Here is a 24,298-nt window from a genome sequence, read left to right on the forward strand (position 1 = left end):
GGATTGGGGGCCTCGCCTTTCCTTTGACTCTGTGTAGTCATAGTCCTTTACTCATGCCTATAGCTTTGTTAGAAAAAACATGTCCCATTTGGGATAATATCGGTAGAGCTGAACGTGGGTGGCATTGATTATCAAAACAAGTCTACCTTATAGATGTGCAAAAGTATTCACTCTTGTTCTAAATTAAACTTTAGAGAGAAAAAAAAGGAAGAAAAGAGAAAAAGTTTTATCTGCAGAGCCCCAACCAAGTGCAAGGATTTTGTAATAGTTTTGTTAAAGAAAACTCTGCCGTGATGTATGCGCAGAATGCAGAACTTGTTAGGCTGTGCCAGGCAGACTTATCTCACCTACCTTGTCCCTAAGACATTGCTGTAAGGTTATTAGTTGCCCCAAGGGACCATCGGTAACAGTATTTCTCCCACTAAAAAAAAAAAAAAAGAAAAAGCCTGGGATTTATCTTAACTCCTTTGGTTAGTTTCCTAAATTTGACATCTTCTTGACCCACACAAAACAACACCTATGTTCCTGAATTACCTATGTGTGATTTGGGTCTGTCTCTCTTCCTTCTCCTCCTCCTCCTCTGCCTTCTTCCTACCTCCCCCATTTCTCAAATCTACTGGAACTTGATGTTTTAAAATTCTCTAAGAACAAACTTTAAATGAGACTTTAAAGTTTCATTTTGGTAATGTAGCTCAGTTGAAGATAGCTCCATGTTGGAGAGAAGATGGGGGCTGGGGGGGAAGACTACATCCGAGTCATAACTGATCTTTTTCATAATCCCAAAGGAATTTTCCATTGATTTTATCAAATTAATTTCCCCCAATGAATTCACGTGTGAGGTAGGAAAGTGATGCCCTTCGACTGGCTGCACCCTGGCAGCTGCAGTGAAGTCAGGGGAGGTTGGAAGGTAATGAGAAAACCTCTTCTTTGCCCCTCATCCCCCGACAGATCCGTCTCTTTACCTATGTACTTCCCAAATCAATTTAGAGAGCTTCATTCACAACGACTGTGCATAATACTGATATTGGAATGAAAATGAAGATGAAACCTTTTTACAATGTGCATCATTTTACAAGGAGAGGCAGGAGTCTTAAGGCTGGACCTGCGCTAATTGCTACTACTGACTCTAGGTCCAAATGAGTTGGCACATTTTTGCAGTATGCCCAGAATACCTTGTGAGATTCAGAGATTTAATAGTGGCAGCATTTCCATCTCATTACCTGACCATCACTCCCTACCCCCAAAAAATTATTTTTCTGAATGAAATAACATGTTGGACTATTCCCAAACTCCCATTGCTCCCAATGAGTCAGGAAACCAGCAAGCTGCACTGAGATCCTGGAAGGGGTAGGGGCTTGGGAGAAACTAAAAGTCTTAGGCAAGCAGCTGAGAACCCTCAATTTAACCAGCATCAGAATGTCCTCTTCTCCCTCTGAGGGGCCCCTTCACAGAAAGCTGAAATTATGGCAATCTCCCAAGCCAAGAGGTTCGCCCAGAGTCCTTGGAACTATAAAAATAATATCACCAACTCGTCCCAGAGCCCCACCCCTGAAACTCCCACATGGGCAACATCAGCCCGGCCCCTGTGCAGCCCTGAACCCCATTGCTTCTCAACATCCCACACAGTCTTCCAACCCACCACTCACGCCGCCATGATAATTTTTTCTCCCTTAATTCTCATGAGCTCTTAGTAGGGAAAGGGGAAAATAAACATACAAGAGAAAGAAAACATCAAATTTGCTAAGTCATTGCCATAGCAAAACATGTGACCAGAGTGCAAATGATGTGACTATTTCTCCCCACGAGATTCTCCACACGGTTCTTGTTGAAAAGACAGTCTCGAGACAGAAGTGTCCTCAAGTGTGGTCATTACCAAGGTCAGATATTTTGGTTGAAATTGCTTATCACCCCTTCTCCCATGATTCTCAAGATGAGCCTTGTGGAAATGTTTCATTCATTGACAAATATATGTGGTGCACCCCGAGCAAGGTACATAGTTCAATGGGACCCACTCCCTGCCCTCTTTTGCCCCATTATCTCCTTCCCCACAGCCTCCCAATTCCCCACTTGGGTAGGCAATGTGATAACCCCATGACTTCAGCTCCCGCCTTCAGTCTCCCACTTCCTCTCCAATTCACTCTTCATACCGATGTCTCAGGTTGATTTCTAAACAGCACTCTGTTTTCCTGGTCAAGTTACTTCCTCTTTAAAATTTTCAGTGCCCCCAAGAACAGACATATACTAGACCAGTGTAACAGAACAGAGAACCCAGAGATTGACACAAGCCATTATGCTCAATTAATATTTGACAAAGGAGGCAAGAACATACTCCATTGTATAATGGAGTCAAGACAGTCCATTCAATAAATAGTGTTGGGAAAATTGGACAGATACTTGCAAAAAAATGAAACTAGAACATCAACTTATACCATACACAAAAATAAACTCAAAATGGATAAAGGACTTAAGCATAAGATGGGAAACCATAAAAATCTTAGAAGAAGCCATAGGCACCAAAACAGCAGACATTTGTCATAGCAATATCTTTACCAATACAGCTCCTAGGGCAATGGAAACTAAGGAGAAAATAAACAAATGGGACTTCATCAAAATAAAAAGCTTCTGCACAGCGAAAGAAATCATCAACAAAACAACAAGAAAGCCCACTGCATGGGAGTACATATTTGCCAATGTTATCTCCGATAAAGGTTTAATCTCCAAAATTTACAAGGAGCTCATACAACTTAACAAAAGGAAGATAAACAATCCAATCAAAAAATGGGCAAAGGACCTAAATAGACACTTTCAAAAGAGGACATACAGAAAGCCAAGAGACATATGAAAACATGCTCAAAGTCACTAACCATCTGAGAGATGCAAATCAAAACAACAATGAGGTACCATCTCACACCTGTCAGAATGGCTATCATCAACAAATCAACAAATGACAAGTGCTGGAGAGGATGCGGAGAAAAAGGAACCCTCCTGCACTGCTGGTGGGAATGCAGACTGGTGCAGCCACTGTGGAGAACAGTATGGAGTTCCCTCAAACAGTTAAAAATGGAACTCCCATTTGACCCAGTGATCCCACTTTTAGGAATATATCCTAAGAAACCATAAACACCAATCAGAAAGGATATATGCACCCCTATGTTCATAGCAGCACAATTTACAATAGCTAAGATTTGGAAACAGCCTAAATGCCCATCAGCAGGTGAGTGGATTAGAAAACTGTGGTACATTTACCCAATGGAATACTATGCTGCTATAAAAAAAAAGAAGGGATTCTTACCATTTGCAACAGCATGGATGGAACTGGAGAGCATTATGCTAAGTGAAATAAGCCAGTCAGAAAAAGAAAAATACCACATGATCGCACTCACTTGTGGAATATAAAGAACATTATAAACTGATGAACAAAAATAGATACAGAGGCAAAGAAGCATTGAACAGACTGTCAAACTACATCGGAAGGCAGGGGAGGGTTGTGGGGGATGACGAGGGGTAAGAGACCAACCGAAGGACTTGTATCATGCATATAAGCATAACCAGTGGACGCAAGACACTGGAGTGGGGCTGAGGGCATGTGCCGGAGGGGGGGGGGGGGTGGAGGAGGCTGGGGGGAGGTCAATAGGGGAAAAAAAGAGACATATGTACTACTGTTTGTAATACTTTAAACAATAAAAAATTAAAATAAAATAGAATTTTCAGTGCCTTGCTGTTGCCTCTAAAATTAAGTCCAAACTCTTGAGTAGCAGAATACAATAACAGTTTGCTGAGTGTACTATGCTCTCAAATCTCTGGGCCTTTGCATAGACTGCTCTCTCTGCCTAGAATACTGTTCCTCCTCCTTCACCTGGGGCACTCCTACTGACACTTCAAAACTTATTTGAGATGTCACCATTTCTAGGAAACGCTCCCTGACTACCAGCCCTGCCCATTCTGAGTTTGATGACCCTGCTTTCTGTTTCATTAGCACTTTGCTAATACCTCTGTCATAGAAAAGGTATATTGAATAATAATAATAATAATCTTATTTACCCACTTTCTCTCCAACTACACTGGAACTCATTGTAGAGAGAAACTATACCATTTATCACTCTCTTTATTTTATCTCCCTAATAGACTGTGTAGCACCTAACAAGTACTCAGAAATTGTTTGATGAGTGAAGGATCTCAAAGTGTAGAAGGGAAGACAGAGAATCACAGCTCTGTGTGAGGTGTGAGAAACCACAGAGTGGGGTATAGTGATGATGCCTGGACACTTCTGCTTTAGAAGAAGACAGGGTCTAGGAAGGTGTCCCACAGAGAAGATGCTTAGAATGGCCTTGAGGAAGGTTGGGAGATCACCAGCTCCATGGGGAGGAGAGGCAAAGAGAGTGGTGGCACGTGGAAATGCCTAAATGCCTCAGTTTGCATGATGCATTGGGGAAGATTTCCCTTAGAAGAATGGAGACGATATTCATAATAAGTTAATAGGAGATTAGTGGAATAATCCAGTTAAAGGCCTGAACTGAGCTAGTTAGCAATGGAATCTAATTTGAGAACAGAGACAGATGCAGAGAAGTTGAGGAAATAAGGAGCCCAGCATGACCCCCCGGTTTCTGGCTTGGGTGCACGGTGGTGGCATAACCAGCCTCAAGAATTAAGAGGAAACACTGCTTTGGTAGAAAAATGGTAAGCCCAGTCTGCTGGGGTTGAGTTGGAGTTGTCCGTCGGACATCTAGGTGAAGATATTAGTAATCAATTGGATATGTGTGTCTGGCTAGGAATGAAGACTCACTGTTATAACTTCATTAGAACTTTTGTTTTACGTCTACAATTTAATTCCATACCATGAGGTTTCAGTCATGAGTGAGGACTGTTAGAAGAGACATAATTGGTCCCATTTGCCTCTGGCTTGGATGTGTCGCCTCTAGCAAGCTACTGGACTTTAGGCTGTGCCTGTTGCCTTATGGGAAAGAAGACAGTTAAGGAGACCTGAAAAAAATAATGTTGCAAACATTGGCCCTAAAAAAATGAATTTAGTCCTGTCTTTCATGATTCTTCTGTGGGATGTGAAAGTCATGCCAGTGAGGCCAACCTCTTCTACCTCCCAAAATCGTATACTTCTAAGGGCCACCAAGTATTGCATAAAGAGAGAAGTCTTTCCCTTCGTTGCATTGGAGTCCTGACCCCTGAAGAACTGTCTTTAGGTAAAGATGTTATTTCCTTGCTACAACAAACGTGTTTGTCCTGTCCTCCACTTTTTAAGCGGTGGTCTTGTCATAGTGCCCCCTTGCCACTGGGATGGCCGTTGTGCCTGTTCGGCCCTGCCGGCAGCACCCACCTTGGTAGCGCTCTCCTACAGAGAGTTCATTTGCAATTCTGTCTGCATTGTGGAGTTTAGACTGAGATCTGCTTTGCTTAAGGGTCCCAACTGAAATAGCATTTTTACAAAGCAACTCATTGTGCTTTTCTGGCTAATTTGTCTTCAGTGATTCCCACTGAAATGAAACATATTTTAATTCAAAGTTTCCTGACAATGATGGCACTTGGGAGTTACATGATGAGCTCATGGTTGAACCTCTTTTATTCCAAATGCCTATTCACAAAGGCTAAATGGGAATTGCTTATGGAATGCAGGCATTTCTGACAAATCAGGAGGAATTGGTATTTAACCAAACAGCTCTGGCAACCAGGTGTGAACAGAGCAAAGATTTAGCAAGGGCACTAGTCATGTGTAGAGAATGGAGGATCCCATTTCTAATTCAAAGGACTGTGACAGAAAACTCATCATCGAACTTGAATATCAACCAACCAGTGTTTACAAAGAAGGCAATATCACAATAGCACCCAGGGAAATTTAAATGATGCATAATGAAAATTCGCAGAAAAGCCCAAAAACCATTCATTCCATCCAACACGCCTGAATTAGATGCTGCACTAAGCCCAAAGCTGGCATTGTCCTCGATGAAAAGGCCTTAAAATATTTATTTCTTGTTTCAAAGCAAAGGTACTGCGTTATTTGGAATAGTGGTATCAAATCTATTCCCTAATGTAAAAATTTAAAAAAAACAAACACTAGCCCTAGCCAGTTTGGCTCGGTGGATAGAGCATCAGCCTGTGGACTGAAGGGTCCCAGGTTTGATTCCGGTCAAGGGCATTACCTTGGTTGCGGGCACATCCCCAGTAGGGGGTGTGCAGGAGGCAGCTGATCGATGTTTCTCTCTCATCGATCTTTCTAACTCTCTATCTCTCTCCCTTCCTCCCTGTAAAAAAATCAATAAAATATATTTTTAAAAAACCACTAAATAGTTTATAGTCTCTGCCATACTGACTAAATATAAGCGACACAGCACCACAACCTCCGTGGTCTGATATTTTAATTTCTATAAAAGTAAATTAAGTTTGGTGGTCAGATTCAGGATGCAGCTGGGGACCAGCTTCTTCTAAGGGGCACCAGGCTGTAACCAAATCGTTTGGCTGTTCCCCGGAAACTGGTAATCTACGATGCTTATCTAATCTGTTGGAAATGCAACTTGAGTAGAACCATCTGTGGGTGACTTAATGTTTCTTTAATTACCAGGTAGGAGATCAAATCATTGAAATCAATGGGGAGAGCACCAGGGACATGACACACGCCAGAGCAATAGAACTCATCAAGTCGGGAGGAAGAAGAGCAAGGCTGCTGCTGAAGCGCGGGACGGGGCAGGTCCCGGAGTACGGTGCGTTTCACGTTCTGATTCACCTTTCCTCTGTTCCTCTCATGTACTGTAAGTGCCTGTGCTTATTTATAAGACTTTGTCAGTTACTTCATTCTACCTAAATACGCATTCAGCTCTCCATAGGTATCTATACGCATGTATACATTTGAGCACAAGATATATATGTGTGTGTTCTTTCTTTTGCTCCCATAGTGAAGTACTGTTTAAAATAGCAAATATAGAACCTTTCGGGGGCATCTCTGAGCGTGCTGGGAGATCCAGCCATCACTATGATACTAGAACTTTCATAATTTGGCTGATAGTCTTCTGTGCATTTGAGTCCACAGTAATGTATCAATTATTTCCTAAAATTGCTCGTGCATCACACGGTCCCATAGGATGTGTAACTGGGGCCAGGAGAAAAGCAGGAACAGATCTTCAGGGTGTGAAAATGAAAATGTAAACTTCAGTTCATGCAGTGATCACATTTCCTTGGCATTTTAGGGATATTCAAAAAATTCACACTCATATTGTGTAGCTACATGTTTTTGAGGAAGGCTTTAAAGTGCATTTTAATGCATAGATTTTCTTCCAAAATCTTTAATGGTGTTATTTTCAAGGGGCCCACTTAAGGCACCATTGACAGCATTACGGAGGAACTTCTGGGGGGTCATTACATAACCTGAGCTGTTCTTTAATTAATGTCAAGAGTAACAGACAGACAGAGAGACAGACAGGTATCAGTGAAGAGCAGTGTAGATAATGCCCTTCCAGATTAGGGAAAAGGGATCTAACTGCTGACCTGAACAAGTGGTTCAAACTGATGATCTAGATCAGTGGTTCTCAACCTTCCTAATGCCGCGACCCTTTAATACAGTTCCTCATGTTGTGTGGACCCCCAATTTCATTGTTACAAATTGAACATAATTAAAGCATAGTGATTAATCACAAAAACAATATGTAATTAAATATGTGTTTTCCGATGGTCTTAGGCGACCCCTGTGAAAGGGTCGTTCGACCCCCAAAGGGGTCGTGACCCACAGGTTGAGAACTGCTGATCTAGATAAACTGACTCTCATTTTCACTCCTCCATTCCCTACCTTCTTCCATTCTAAAAATTCTAAATAGTACTTTTCCCTCTCAATTTTTTTTTTTACCTAAGTTACCTTATTTATTGTTTAGTAGGTCAGTATAGTCCTGAGTTCAGTTGAAATATCTGAATTCAGAAGCCCTTAAATACTTTGTTTCCAGGTTCTTGATACTCCTACAAAGAGGGGCAGCAAGCCCTCACATCAAGAGTGGGAAAGGATTCAGAACTTTCTGGAGGGCTGGCTCCATGCCCAAGGATATACTTCATCCCAAATTGCAACTCTTAATATTTGGATGAAATAAAATATTTTTAAATATTGATATTAGCAATAAGCACAGGCCTGACCCTGTTAAATGAATCTGGCATTAATCCCTTTATAGAAAGAATCTGAACACTTGGGATACAATAACTTTTGGCCCCCTGGAGCATTACGTGATTCAGTAATATCAAACTGGCCTGTGAGATTCTATCACTTCTAAAAATACCTCATTTTAAAGGTGTGTTTCACTCCATGGCAAGACCTGACTATTACCTACCAGTGGTCGGCAAACTCATTAGTCAACAGAGCCAAATATCAACAGTACAACGATTGAAATTTCTTTTGAGAGCCAGATTTTTTGAACTTAAACTATATAGGTAGGTACATTGTTATTAACTTAATTAGGGTACTCCTAAGGCTTAGGAAGAGCCGCACTCAAGGGGCCAAAGAGCCGCATGTGGCTCGCGAGCCGCAGTTTGCCGACCACTGACTATGCCAAGGAATCTTCATAGAGCTAATATTGTTCTTGTTGTTCTAACAGGTTATTCTTTAAAATGTTACTCTGAGCAACATGGCTCTCCTGGGCTTCCTTCTCTCTTGTACAGTCACTGTTTGGCCCACACTTGCAGGGTCTGCCACGCCAGCTGCTTGTCTGTAGTGGTCAGTTAGGACAGTACTGCTGAGCCGCCTGTGGCATAACCTGTAATGCATAAGCATGAAGCTGCCTCAAAGCATCTTTAAAGAAAAATAAAAACATGTTTTTTTGAACAAGATAAAAATTCCAGATCATGTCAACATTATCCCATTAATTCTTAAATATTACCCAAAAATATCTAATTAAGGTTAAAATCTAAAATTAACTAACACAGAGAGTTTGCTAAATATCTGAGCACACTTTTGAAGGATGAAAACTCTTGCGATATTGCAGAATTGTGTCTGAATATATTTGAAAATATAACATTAAATTGTACTTGCTGGTAATGAGAGCTCATCAGCTACTTTTGATGATAGAGTGACATGGATTTTGACTGAAAAATAACTTAGCAATTATGCCACAAAAGACGAAATTTAATAGAGTAGAGCAATTTCCTTTAGGGAAGTAAAAGAATAATCATAAACCAAGTAAACATTCGTTCTTCAGGAAACTCTAAGCTAAAAGATGCGTGGTTATGTATGAGAAATCAAGAGGGTTAAGGATCCGATGAGCATCTTTGAGGATAATGTCATCAAATGGTATCTCTGGAAGGTCATAGTGACAGTGGGGGGTGGGGGGGGAACGGTTTCAGAGGTCCCCAAGACCACTCCACATTCAGAGATTTGCTAAAAGGATTACTGGGCTCCTGGGGCACAGAATATAGTTATCCTCATAACAAGATTTATTACAGTGCTTTAGTAAGGATACACAGTAGGATCAGAAGGGGAGGAAATACAGGCAGACACTGCAAGAATCCACATGCAGGCTTCCTTATTCTCTATCTATCTATCTATCTATCTATTTCCTCCTCCTCCCCTCCCCCCTCCCAACCTCCCCCCACTACCCTCCCTCCCTTTCTTTCTTCCTCTCTCTCTCTCTCTCTCTCTCTCTCTCTCTCTCTCAAAATCAATAATAATAAAACAATTCCAGTCTCCCCTAAGGAAAGCAGGTGTTCAGCATAAACCACATTGTTTGTGCAAATACCTGGGGTACAGTGACACACCCTTACCCTTTAGGGAAAGGTTTCTATTAGAGGACAATTGACCAGTCCCAGTCCCGGATGCCAGCAAGGACCAGCTTTGCAAGCAGACATTTGTAAGTATAGCAGTCACAGCCTGCTATTTAAATTCTTTCCTGCACCAGGAGCAAACCAAAGAATTGACCTCATCCATGGCTATACAAATGACCCCAGCGTAAGAGCAGTGCCCACAGCCAAAGAACATCATCATTCCTCCAGCATCAGTTAAGCAAACTATGCCATGGAGCAGAAGTTTTTGTCCAAGATAAACTAGAGTGTATTTTAATTAAATTGGCAAAGGGGAAGAGAGGACAAAATAAAATAATAGCAACAAGAACAACAAAAAGTGCTCGAGTGTACCAGTAAATATAACCAAGAATACAATCCTCTTTGTCTAGATGCACCCTAATCACAGGAAAACTGGTTTTTCTGTCAGCTATGAGTTTGGTCCTATGTTTGTTTCATTTGTTTGCCTCTTTAAGATCCTAAGGTTAGCATAAAACCCATCCTTGAAAGATTGTGAAAGGAGGTTATCAGAATCCTTAGGAGACATAACCTATTAGCAAGCTGTTCAGACTTAACCCAGCCTGGGAGAGCGAACTTTGAAGATGAGGGACTGAAGAACACGCCTGTGGAAGGGCGTTAAGTGATATCGCCAGCCCTCCCTCTGACACCTACAGAACTCAGACCAGCTTTGAGGCAGGACCCTTATCTGGACTTTGGTCCGTGCCAAGGAAAAGCCGATCTCAGTCAAGAGAAATACAGAACTCCCACTCCGTGTCCTTAAGGTGATCTGTAACAGAGAGATAAGGGCAGGGACAATTGAAAGAAAAAAATACCATGGGTAACCTGTCAGCTTGTTGACTAAACAAAACCAGCATGGATCCCAGTGAGCTGAGGAGAGGAATAAGTATGCTGCAAATAAGCCATCCATAATTACCGTAAGACTAATCGTCGAGTGACACCTCCGCCAGTTCAGAGGCATAAATCAACCAACGCAGCCGAGAGAGTGGTGGCTGCACCCTGAGGCTGCGAGCAGCTGCGAGGGGAGTCGGAACATGATAAGGGCTTTGAAGAAGTTGCGTTTATAGCTGAGTCCTTGAAAGAGAAGCTCAGGAGATAGACACTTCAACCCTACTCTAGTGCTCAGGATAAGAATTTGTTGATTATAAACCCAACAGAGAGTGTAAGTTCCCCCTTCCCTGACACACATCTCAACAACTGGCAGGAATAAGGAACCTTCACTCCACCATACGGAGAAAAAAAAAATCAAGAGATGCTCCAGCACAAGGAGTGTCCTCCTTAATGCATGTTGCTCTTTGAATTACATCTAAAATGGTTAAGAGAAAAGCATGTATGCACCCTGGTCCTCAAGCTGCAAAGGAGTGAGTTGTACAAATTAGCTCCCTGCCTTGACCGAGAGGTGTCCTTCATCGGCATCTGGGGATGTCAATGTGAACATTCCCTTGACTTGTACACTGAGCCACAGAGCCAGGGCCAGGGGGAGGGGAGGAAAGAGCAGCCATTGGATGGAAAGAATTCTCTACACAAGCTGTTCAGACCCACGCACGCCTTCCCTCGTAGTACTTGCTGTTCAAATCTGATCAAAATAAAGCAAAACAGAAATGTGTTCTCCAGACTCAATGGGTGGTCTGGCCTGTTTATTCTCTTAAAAAGCAAAGGGGCAGGTCTTTGTGACTAGAACACTGAAGGGAGTCTGTGAGTAAAAGGAAGTCTCTAATGGCCTTAGGAGACCAGCCAGGGTTATAAGGACAAGCAGAATTCTCACAAAATCAATGGCCCAGCGACAGCTAACACCAAATGCCCACGCAAAAGGAAAGAAATAACCAATCCGTGAATTAGGCTTCTGCCTACACTTCCATTTTCAAAGTTAATTGTGTCTTTAATAGGCTTTGACTTGATTACAGGCCTTTGGTAAATGAAATTATTTACTTTTTATAAGTATAATAAAACTGCATTAAGTAAGTAAAGATCTGACTGAGCCAGTGACTACAGCTAAAGAAATAAATGGGCCAAATAGTTTAGTTAAAGGTCTTCCTATAATCAACAAATAAAAAGTGTTTTACAATGATCTTTGAGAGCACCAGATTAAGCAGTACCGGTCTCTACTCATCTGGCAATAGGCAATGTTTACTTGTTTATTCCTTAAGAATATACATTGACAAGTAAAATTGTAAGCATTATCATCGTTTGCAATTATTTAAGTTCTTTCTTCCCTCTGATTATACAAAGATAAACCTCAGACAGTATACCCCTACCAAATAGGCCATGTGAGACAAAGCCGATAGTTAATACCATTCATTGATATCATTACTATTTCCTCAACTAAACCAGGATTTTCTGAGCACCTACTATATGCAAAGCAACCACTTTGGAGACACCACAGGTAAGATAGTTCTGGCCCTCAGTGAGCTGAGAATCTAAGAATGAAGTTTAGTGTAACAACTGATCTAACAGATTGGTGACGGGTTAAAAGGTCCCAAAGAATCTGCTCCAATATATTTCATTAATATTTTATTAATTAATCACAGAATGTAATTAGTACTTCTAGAGTGTTAAGGATCCTTGAAAAGTGCTTGGCTTCTTTGGTTCATTAAGCATTTTCTTTTGTAATATTTATACTAGTACTTTCTACTTTTTCTGAAGAAAGAACTTGCTGAGTACAGGTAAATGTCGCCTTAGACCTTATCTGAATTATACTAAATTCCAAGTTAGTGAGCCAACACTTTATCGAGCAAATTTGCTCATCATGACTCTTCCCCTCTGGCCTTGGGGAGCCTGGAGCACTGTCACCTCACATCCCAAGGCTTTCGTGGGGACTCCTAGGCCCCACAATAAAAGGCGAGGGAGGGTCTCGATGCCTTCGCCTCTTCCTCAGAGACCAAGTTTATGGGAGCTTTAAGTGGTTCCATAGCCTTTGCACTAATTCACCTGCATTTTAATAGAGCAAAAGGCAGCTTGCTTCAAGAATAAATTCTGAAATTTAATTTCAGCTTCTGACATTCATGGTTGAGTGTATCTTCCTTTTCCATGAGAGGCTCCACAAATCACTCCAGTCACCTCTCCTGAGTCAGAGCCGGGAAGACACAGGCTGCCAGGCAGAGCTCCGCTTCGTCCTGGCTGGAGGGCTCAGACTGCTCTCGGTGGCGCTTGGGCAACCCCAGGAGAGCCTCCAGCCACGAAACATCCGGCAGGTTTCTGTTTCGTGGATCAGGCAGGGGCTTCCTTAAAGTACACAAAACTCTGAAATTGCTCTCCCCATGCTCAGCCAACACCTCATTTATTCTTTTCAGTGTTTCTAGGATGAGGACAAAATCCCATTTCTTCACATGATTTATTTGGAAACTGTGGGCTATAAACATACTCCATCTTGTGGGATATTCTTACATGATATACAACATGCATTTTTCTCTTTAAATATATATTAAGTGGCCCCTTCCCCCAAGTCCTCACTCATGAGGTATTTAGACTCTGATAAAATATATTAGACCATATCGTAAGCAAGAAATCTACCAAGAACCCATTTGGTTCTTGAGTTCCAACCTCCTTCCATTCTCAAGCACTTAAGCTGTTGCAGGAGATGCCTGAATGAAGAGATACCTTTCCCAAACCCCACTGAGAAGCTCTCCCACATGCATCTTGGAAACCTAAATATCCCAGTTCCTTTGGTACCTCCTGAGAGCCAGGTTTTAGGCTCTGATAAGAACACTCCCTTTCTTCCCCAACATGAAGCCAATAAGCTCTCCCGAGAGAGGGCTGCTGCCACGGAAGTCCAGGGAAGAGGCAGATTTCTTAGAGGCAACGCTGCAGAATACTGTAACAACGTTGGAACAAAGAAGTCACGAATTAAGAGAATATTTTTACATGGTACCAGGAGTGGGGAGTGGAGATGAAGAATTGAGGTTAAGAGAAAAGAAAGCATGCATTGTGGTTTTAAACACACACACACACACACACACACACACACACACACACACACACACACAGTTGAGTGGATTTGGCCCTGACTCTATATTTTTAAAGTGCCATTCCAGAGAAATCATGCCCTGGAGATTGTAGTATTTATCTCTTCTGGTTCTGTTGTAAAGGCTGGGCCCACAGGAGCTTTTACCACTTGCTGCCCTCTTTATGTCTTGTCGGCCTCCCGCTATTTGAGAGCACCTCACCCCTCAACCCGGCTCCTCTTTTGCCCATTCAGTCTGAATAGCCCTCCAGACATGCAGCCATTACAGTGTTTTTTAAAGCAGACCAGATTTTCCTCCCATTGTCCTCCCATTTTCCATCTCAGGCGTTTTGACCATCTGAGCCCAGCTCCCACCCTCCCCACTAAGGAGAGTCTGACCTTGTGGTTCAGAGCATGAGAATATCTTTTCAAGACGAGCTTCGAACCCCTCAGCGAGGCCCATATGAAGCTGTGCTGAATGCCAGAACTATTTCCCACTGTCTGATTTGCTCTCGTCTCAAAGCAGCGATGATGCAGAAAAGGGTTTGATCCCTGTGAAGAGGTTTGCCAACAAAACCCTGTCATCCAGGTGCTCAGAGTGAAGTCCTTAAGTCAGATTCTTGGGTCCAGCCAACTGCCAGAACCAGCAAACATCAAGTCTCCAGGCCTCCCTTCAGAGGCCTATGCCTACTGTCCCATCCTGTGTTCCTTAGCCAAACAACCCACCAGCTTCAATTTCTAAACTAAAATGCTCTACGCCACTCATTTCTGGTGGAAGAAATAGTGAATCCATAGGCCACCTTTATGTTATTCTAGAACTCTGCCTGCAGTCTTTTTATTGATTTCAGAGAGAGCAAGGGGGAGGGAGAGAGATAGAAGCATCAATGCTGAGAGAGAATCATGGATTGGCTGCCTCCTGCACGCCCCCTACTGGGGATCCAGCTCGAAACCTAGGCATGTGCCCTGATTGGGAATTGCACCATGACCCATGGGTTGACACTGAGCCACACAGGCCAGGCACTGCCTGCAGTCTTGCTCAAAGATAAGATTACCCTGATGACCTGTTCTGATAAAGACCTCCCAATACTTCTTAACTGAACACCCTCAGTCAGGACCGAAGATAAAATCATATCATGCCTTACTCCAGGCTTGAATTCTATGCTCTAATTATAGCAATATCTCTAAAGCTTTGAGAATCTCACATTCTTCAGTGTGTTGTTGGGGTTCAAATTTTTTTAATAGAACAAGAAACACACACATAGCCTGGACCGAAAAGCTGTTGACCAGAAAGTGGCTCAGACATTTGCTTACAAAGTAACCTTTACCCTTCCGTAAGAAGGTGTCTGGTCTTTCCGCCGCACTCGCCAACAGACAAGGACCTGGCCTCGCCAGGACCCTGGCTTTAGGGCGCGACATACACGCTCATAAAGTGTGCATGGCTTGTGTCTAGCGCAGCACTCAACTCTCCATTCTTCACATTTCTTGGCAGTTTTGACCCCGGCCTTCACGGCAATTTATCTCCACCGAGTTCTGGGCCCTTTTATCTGACCTTCTGGCCTTGAAGTTTCTTAGCACATGTATCTTTCAAGCCCAGTAAAGGCCACATTTAAAACCAAATGAGAGCCTTCCCCGTGCGACATTAAAAAAGCTTGATCATTTCTGTACAAAATTACTTGCATCTTGGCAGGGCTAACTGGTAAATTCAATTAATAAATCCTGAAATTTAATTTCTACTTCTGACATTCATTGTTAAGCATTCGTTTCCTTACCACAGAGAGGTTCCACTTTCCATGTAAGCGCGAGGTATTAGTTCCCACCCGGAGGCTCCCTTCCCTCAGACACACACCGTGCTCCGGAAAACACCCCATGCGGCGTCATGGGAAATCTGCGGGAGCACATTCCATCCTGCACAGGCAGGCCAGCTCTCCACAGCACCAGGTGTGCAGCACGTTAGGCATTTAAAGGGACTGTCATCAGTACAGACTGTCAGAAAGGGGACCAGGCCTCCAAATGGCTGAGCTGCGTGGGTTAAACACTTCTGATCACATTAACCTCACATCCCTTTTCCTCTCACCGTGCGGAGCTGAGAGAACACAGTAGTAGGTGTTCCTCTCCTAAAGACAGTAGTTGCAACTCCCAGGGGCCTGTCTCTTGGAGATTATTGACTTAGATGTCCTTGAATTTCTAGGACCTATTGTTATGTACATAAAGAACTACAGCCGAACCCTGGCCAGGTGGCTCAGTTGATTGGAGTGTCATCTGTACATCAAAAGGTTGTGGGTTCGGTCCCAGTCAGGGTGCCTATAGGGGGTCATCCCGTCAATCTCTCTCTCTCTCTCTCTCTCTCTCTCTCTCTCTCTCTCTCTCTCTCTCTCTCCTACCCCCTTCCTTTCTCTCTAAAAAAATCAATAAAAACATATCCTCCAGTGAGGATTTAAAAAAGAAACTATAGCCCATGAACTGAGATAGACACTCACCAAACAACCACCAAGAAGCTGGTTTCAAGCACAGCGCTGGACAGGTGTGTACAGCAGAGTACAGCAGGCAAGACATTGATGCATTTCTCTCAGCTTTATTTTTTTTCCCAGAAAGCAAATTACAGCCAGCAAGTTAACTGTGAACTCTGACTATAAATAAGCAAATTGTCAGAGGTGAGGGGAACTATAGGAATTTATGAGATTATTAGGGAAAACATAAGTGTAAACATGGGCACACCCTATCTTTAATTTGAGAATTTTTCAAAATTTGGAAATGATTACTGTGACTGATTCTCAAATGACAGCTGAGATCACTGAAACACTCATCATTATGAAAAAATTCTGATAGTACCATTGCATCATGAAAAAAAAAAATGTATACCTCCTTAAAAGCACCTCAGAATGCCCTCAATATTTTGAGAAAAATCTACTTTTGGAATACACATGTAGCTCAGCCTTTCACTAATTTCACTTGCTGCATGCTTGATATGATTAGCTTTACTTAAAGTCTTTATTCTTACTGCCTAGATAATTTTTATTCAGCTGCTCTAAACATACTAAGCAATCTTGATTCTAACAGTAATAATATATCTTTGTCACTGGTTCTGTTAATTCTAATGATTGGTCCTAGGCTGTTCCTCCCCTTCCTTTAGGAATGGTACCTTCCAGTCTCTCCATGTGCATGAAAAGTGACAAGCATGGGTCCCCATATTTCTACTTATTGGGCCACCCTAAAGACACGGTTTGTAAAATCTGCATGAATATTATCTTTCTCTAATGAGCTTTGGTTTTGTATATGTTTTTAACGGATATATAATGCTCTCTTTCATAGTAGCTTGTCTAATCACTGCTAGAGCTCTGAAAGTATTTATAGCTAAGACCATATAAGTGATAGGGTTGGTGGGTTCATGAATGGCCTGGCAGGGGGGAGGGGCCGGGAGAGCAGAGCAGACGCAGCGCTAGCCAAGTTCTGCCCCACACACTTTGGCAAAGGAGTGATAAGAGGCCAAAGGACCCAGGACACTAAATCTACTTAGTGCGGTTGTAGAAGACTCTACCCCAACCAAGAGGTGACATGGTAGCTGGGCCTGGAGTGAAAAATCCTCCATCAGCTTCAGTGCAAATGACTAAACATTTCCTCTCAGCCCTACTTTAGACAGCAATAACTCCGGCCACCCTTTTTGCACCAGACAGAGAGCCACAGTCGCCAGACATTCCAGCCCTAGAACTCAGAACTCCACTGGCTATCCCAGTATTCCCCAGCCTGCTTTGTGGCACTTATCCACTCAGGACCACATCTTACACTGTCCCTCCTCCATACTCAGTGCTACACCAAGTTTAAGACAAGGGGGCGGGGGGGACTCTTTGAAAGTAGTCATAATTTTGTACCTGAACAGTATTCATCACTATTTCAAAACGAACATTCTCAAGTGTTGGCTATGTTTTAGCCTAAAATTTAGTAAAAATTCTTAAGAAAAAAATGTACCCTATCCTATATAATAAAAGGCTAATATGCAAATTATCCCCTTGACTGGGAGTTAAACCAAGGGGTGCGGACGGACTGCCAAACACCCACGGCCGCTCCCCCCAGTCAGCCTGGCCAGATCGGCCCCAATCGGGGCGGGCTAGCTGGAACCCACCCGTGCATGAATATGTACACCAGGCCTCTAGTATATAAATAAAGTGGAATATAATAGATAGCCTTGCAAATATGGTCCGAGCAACTTTTCATCCCTCAAACACATCCTTAGAGCAGACCACATTTCCACTGTCAGATCCTGCAAGTGGGCATGTGATTCTGGCACAATTTAATAGGACTGGGATTTTTAAATGTCAGCTTGACTTTTTAACAGAAACTGATACTCATGCTCAATCCCCGTGGTTTGCCATAGAAGCTTGACTCAGACTGACACATTCTTCATTTCCAGTTTAATTCTACCGCATCCACACAGGCACAGCTGAGGTTGGGCACCTCTCCACCAAAGGCTTTCCGTTAGCTCTGAATGTTTCTGAAATATATTTTCCAATTGTTAATGACCCTGCGTATTGCCATCCAGGTCTGGTTTAAAATTAATATAAAAGGCAATATTATTCACTAAGTGATTTAAGTGGTCTAACTGCTAAACACTTCCTCATCAAATAGTTTCATATCGATATAAATACCTACATATACACACATGTACCATTGCAACCATTGTTCAAAGCTGTCTACAAAAATAGGAACTTTAAATGTGTCATTTCTTTAAAGTGTCTGTCTCTCAAGGAGAAGTTATTAATAAGAGGAAACCTAAATTAGGAAATAAAGGAGAAAGCTGCGAAGTACTTAGAGAAGGAATAAAGCCATGGTGTAATTATTGGGAAATCTAGTCCAGTGATCTTGGTTCAGGCATATGCTTGCCATATAATTTACCTTAACTGTCTGTAATTCATGGAGGTGAGGGGACCTGAATCAACCAATTCATTAGAGTCACTAGCTTAAACAAAAAAGGAGGCAGAGGAGGAGGAGGAGGAGGGAGAGAAGGGTTCTTTGTGGTCTTGGTTCAGTTCCACAAACCTATCAGGCACCTTGCTTGGTGCTAGGAGTATAAAGACACATAAGAGAGTCTCTGCCCATAGGTATTCACAAACAAGTAAGGGTTACAGAGAAAATCAGGCAATGAAACAAGTGTGAATGGTATTGGCAAAAGAGGATAAGAAGCCAAAGGACCCAGGACACTAAATCCACTTAGCAGAGTTGTAGAAGATTCTACCCCACCCAAGAGGTGACATGGTAGCTGGGCCTTGCCTGACAGGTAGCATTGCACCAGTGTGGGCAGGAGGTAAGGCAGCTGTCACACAGGCTAAATGGGAGATGGGGAGGCACGAAATGAGAGAACATTAAAGTGGGGCTCTATGAAAAAGGGCCTTCTGTGCCAAGCAAAGGAATTCGAATTTTATATAATCAGATGCCAGCAAAAATAGTTTAAGGGGGAGGATAAAATATTTGGAAATATATCTCCATAGTATTTAAGATGGATTTTATAAGAAACTGAAGGCAGTTATGTTATTGTAAAAGTTGAGGAAGCTGATGTGAGGAATAAAATTAGAGAAGTGGTGTTGGAAATAGCATGTGGAAATGGTTTGGGTGATGTTTCAGAGATTTCACTGATGGAAGTAACAAAACTTGATGAATAATGAATATGCAGAAAAGAATCAGAGGAGACCTGTGACCCAGGACCAAGTGGAAGATGATACCATACAGGTGAAAGGGCAAGTTTAGGAGAGAAAAATGGGGTCAGTTTGGGACTTGAGAACCATTAAGTGAAGCAGCCACACAGAGGCACTTGGATAAGGTGCCCAAGGGCTGGAGCCAGAGCACCAGGGGTCCTGAGAGAACAGCTAGAGCCATGAGTGGGACGAGGTCTCCTATAGAGACCCACTATATACAGAGAGAGGTACGTCCATGGGACATGCTGACACATGAGTAACAAGTAAGAGAAATTGGGGCCCTAACCAGTTTGGCTCAGTGGATAGAGTGTCGGCCTGCAGACTGAAGGGTCCCGGGTTAGATTCCGGTCAAGGGCACATGCCTAAGTTGCGGGCTTGGTCCCCAGTGTGGAATGTGTAGGAGCACACCAATGATTCTCTCTCATCATTGATGTTTCTATCTATCTCTTCTCTCTTCCTCTCTGAAATCAATAAAAATATTTTTTTAAAAAAAAATGGAAATAGGATATTGTGGAAAATAAGTCTGATGCTAGGAATTGAATGATATGACTAGAGCATAGGGTTCCTACCAAGAAGCAGAGGAAGGAAAAGTGTAAGAATTTTGAATGCTTGGAAGAGGCAGATATCTGAAAGCCAACAGCAAGGAGGAGGCATAGAAGATTCTTGAGGATCAAAGTGTCTTAGGTGAGGTAGAAAACATCTCTGGGAAGGGTATTCAATCCTGACTACCCTTTAAAATCACCTGGGGAACTTGTGTTTAAAAAATACCCATAGAGGTGCCTCTCCAGATCAAGTAAATGTAATCAGAATGGTGGGGTGGGAGTGGGGGTGAAGGATGTGGCCCAGGTTAATGTAATGAGCAGCCAGGGTGGAGAATACCTGGTAGATCAGATACGGCGGTAGGCATATTAGATAAAAAGACTACTATAATCACTTGGGATATTCAGGGATGGGGTAATGAGGTGCTGAAGCAATAAAAGTGAAATACTGGAGAGTTGACAATACCAGAGTCTTGAAAGAAAGAATCAATAAGACTTGGTGACTGGTGTTGTAAAAGTAATAAGAAGTAGGGAGGACTCAGAAATTATCCCCAGGTAAGATCCTGAGTATTTGGGAGATGGCAGAGCCATTGTCAGGAAAAAGAAATAGGAAAAATCAGAAATTAGGCTGTTAACGATTCAGGTGACCTTTTAACAATTACTGAATTTCTCAGGGTCTTGCTTTTCTCATCTGTAAAATGATAGCGTTCGGTTATATGATGTCTTAATTCCTTTCAAGTACTAGCAGTGAAAGTGATGTGCGCGAACTAATGTGGGGGGTAAAAGCCGTTAGGAATTTCAAGGTGCGTGTGGACTTTCAAATAGTGATTCACAACAAGCAACTGTATCAGAGGCATGCGTCTTCAGCAGGTAAAGCCAAAAGAATACAAAAAATTGGGGGTGAGAAGACCAGAAAAGAAGGGTAAGAATTTCACTCATTGCCTGCTCCAGGCTCCACGTCACCTCCTTTTTGCCCTGTGGGCAGTGACACAATGGCCGCCGCCCTTCATTGTGCCAACTTGAATGTATGGACAATCCTTCTTTCCATCTCTGCTTGCAGTTGCTCTCATACACTGAGAAAGATTGTTGTTAGCATAGTGCCTTCAAAAAATGAGTTGGGTCATTTTATAATTCATTATGAAAATTCACTAACAGAGAAAGCAAGTAGCAGAAATTCTTAATGTCTCTTTTTAAATTTAAAATATCTCTCTTTTTTTCCACATAAAATGCCAGAGGGAGAGAAATTATCTTTTTCAAGTGAAATACATCTATTCAGTTAGCCTTTTTCCCTTATATCCATCAATAATTTATTACCCATGGGCATACAGCATTCAATGGCTTGTTTTCAAAGTGAAGTATCAGGCGATGCCCAGGCTGCTTACTCAGCATGTAAGTGAAATGTGGGTTGCCTTTTGATTGTCCAATGCAGTGTGACTGTGTCCCAATCTTTCTACATCAAAAGCCCCGGGGCACCTAAATGCTCTCTAGAAACCGCTGATTATATATTGCTGAGCCACAAAGATAGACAAATGGCCAAAAAGCACATGGTAAGGTGCTCAACATCACTAATTATGAGGCAAATGCAAATCAAAACCGTAATGAGATATCACTGCACACCTGTTAGATGGCCACTGTTAAAAACAAAACAAAACAAAAAAACAGAAGATAACAAGTGTTGGCAAGGATGGTGGTGAAATTAGAGCCCCACGCCCTGTTGGTAGGAATGTGAAATGGTGTAGCCAGTGTTGAAAACAGTATAGAGATAACTCAAAAAAAGTAAAAATGGGACTACTATATGATTCAGCAATCTCACTGGTAATACATAAAAAAAAAAAGAATTGAAAACATAATTTTGAAGAGATATTTGCACATCCTTGTCTATTGCAGCATTTATAGATAGCCAAAAGGTGAAAGCAAACTAAATGTCCATTACAGGATAAATGGATAAAGAAAATATGGTATATACATACAATGGAGTATTAGTCAAACTTTTAAAAGAAAGAACTCCTGTCACATGCTATATTACAAATGAACCTTGAAGACACTGTGCTAAATTAAATAAGCCAGACAGAAAAAGACAAATACTGCATGATTCCACCTATCTAAAGTAATCAACCTTGGATAAAGAAAGTAGAATGCTGGTTGCCAGGGGTTGGGAACAATGGGGAAAGAAGAGTTGTTCCATAGGCCCAGGGTTTCGGTTTTGCAAGATGAAAATGTTCTAGAGATCTGTTGCACGACTATAATTCTGTACTGTACTGTATACTTTAAATAGTTAAGACAGTAAATTTTATGTTTTATACCAAAAAAAAAAAAAAATGACAATGTCACACCGGTGCTCTTTGAGAACCAGCAGCTCTAAAGCTTCAGAATTAAAAGCAAAGAGGACTGCTCCACCTGAGCTTTATTTTGTAAGTTGCTCTGATGTTTAGCTGCCCTCAGGGCCAACAGACAAGAGGTGAGGAGTTTCTATGAGGACCATTGGTTAGGAGAAAAGCACTCATCATCATAAGACTGGCATTAGCATCAGTTCTCTCTTGTTACCGGGGTTCTGTTTCCTTCGCTTCAGATTCTTGTTTTTGTTTGGTTGATGGTGGAATGAGAACTTGGCAGTTGAGTTCCACCAGGGGCAGCAGGGAAATAGGATGGCTTATGTAGAAAAGGAAAGTCCTGAGTCTGGTGTTGTTTCACTGGTTTATTTACTGATGTTCCTTTGTATCTCATATCTTTTCAAAAAGCCTTCTTTGAAGAGGTAGCTCAGGTTCTATGGGAGAAGAAATGTCAATTGTCCTGCCAGCAAAGCTAAGTGGGAGCTTGCAAAACAGATAAATGCTAATCGAATGCAATCCTGATGCCCCACCAAGGAGCACACTGACAATGTGACAAGGGGACAGTGTTCACTTCATCTTCCCCGGAGGCAGGTGGCAGCACTCGCCATGGTGACAGGCAGTGTAGAAGTAAATGCATTGCCAGTTTACTTAGCAAAGAGAACACATCGCCAGGCTATCTAGTATTGCAAAATATTACACAAAGATCTGGCATTCTTTGTGCCTTTCTGTGATCTTGTTTCTTATGAAAAATTTTGTTGCATTATTATGTTATGTGTTTCACAGTTCTTTAGCTACTGGATCTTAGCAAGCCCAGAGCCCCATGCTAGCCACCTGAGAGACCTGCTCACCTTTTGAGGACAGAGCCATGTCTACTAGCTCAGCTGTGCCATCCTTTGCAGCCAGTGGTGCGTTGCACTGGGAAGGAAGGAAGGAAGGAAGGAAGGAAGGAAGGAAGGAAGGAAGGAAGGAAGGAAGGGAGGGTGGGAGGGAGGGAGGGAGGGAGGGAGACTAGAGAGTAAATATCAAAGTTAGACCCTACCCTCCTGAAGGTTATGGTCTATTAAGAAAAAGAAAACAAGCACTCCTATGACTAAAGGAAATTAAAAATAATTGTGACATAAGAACATAGTACATGAAGAGGAATGCCAGTAGAGTAAGTTCATTGGGGAGGGAGACCTTTTAAAGAAAGAATTCCTACCCTTCCAATCTCCAGCATTCCAGTATGAAAATTAAGTTCTTTCAACTAACTGCAGCGTTTTTACCTACATGTATACTAACCTGCTCTATGTAAATACACATATATTTATATAGAAATAACTGTGTATAGTGACTGCATTCTAAGAAAGAACCACCATAGTTAACTGGTAGATCTGGCTTCCTTCACTTAAGAGAAGATAAACTCAATTCATAAAAGAAAGTGGTATTGGATCCAGCAGAGTCTGAGGTAGATCTCCTGGGAGTAGAAGTGAACTTGAAAAACCAGAAAGCTAGAACTTACTTTAATACCTCAGAGCAAGCTGGGAGTTCAGTTCGGATTGAAGGCTAGAATACAACAAAATCTGGTCAATTATTTTCACTTCTATTTCCTCACCACAAGTAAAAAATTTTCTGCTGAAACTTTTGTGTTGGCCTTCTCATCATCCTTCTCCTCTATCTGGTCCTTCCTCAACCCACCCACCCCATTAAATGGATGCTTCTGCTTTGAAACAGGGAAAAGGACACAATGGGAGTGGCGGGGAGGGAGTCCATGAGGGTTGGGGAAGACACCCACAAACTTCTGCTCATGCCAGAGACGCTAGGGGAGAAAATACAGGGAAGTGTTGATTTTACATATTTCCCCGAATTCTTGGTTAATAAATTCCTCCTGAGATGGAGCACTTAGAGGCCTTAGCCTCACTGGTTAGCCTCTCTAATTAGATCCATATTCCTATGGCAGGAACATGGCCTGTCAGTCCTCCTGGCTCCTCACCCCCCAGGGGCCAATCTGACAAGGAAAGGGGAAGGAGGGACAGAGAAGGGACCCCACACTCTGTA

The 24,298-nt window shown here is 42.3% G+C and overlaps 1 protein-coding gene across 3 annotated transcripts in view; it reads left to right on the forward strand.

Moving 5' to 3' along the window:
• The window catches only part of MAGI2 (membrane associated guanylate kinase, WW and PDZ domain containing 2), a 1,132,900-nt gene that overhangs the window by 1,078,701 nt on the left and 29,901 nt on the right, over positions 1-24,298 (forward strand). For 2 of the 3 annotated variants that reach the window (XM_081102532.1, XM_081102533.1), the window contains one exon: positions 6,569-6,707. In XM_081102532.1, coding sequence (XP_080958658.1) covers positions 6,569-6,707 — 139 coding nt within the window. Of the gene's footprint in view, positions 1-6,568; positions 6,708-16,841; positions 16,931-24,298 lie in introns of all 3 variants that reach the window. The other variant, XM_081102534.1, reaches the window with a different exon arrangement.

Source organism: Myotis nattereri, assembly GCF_964212035.1.
Source record: "Myotis nattereri genome assembly, chromosome: 11".
NCBI classification, from domain to species: Eukaryota; Metazoa; Chordata; class Mammalia; order Chiroptera; family Vespertilionidae; genus Myotis; species Myotis nattereri.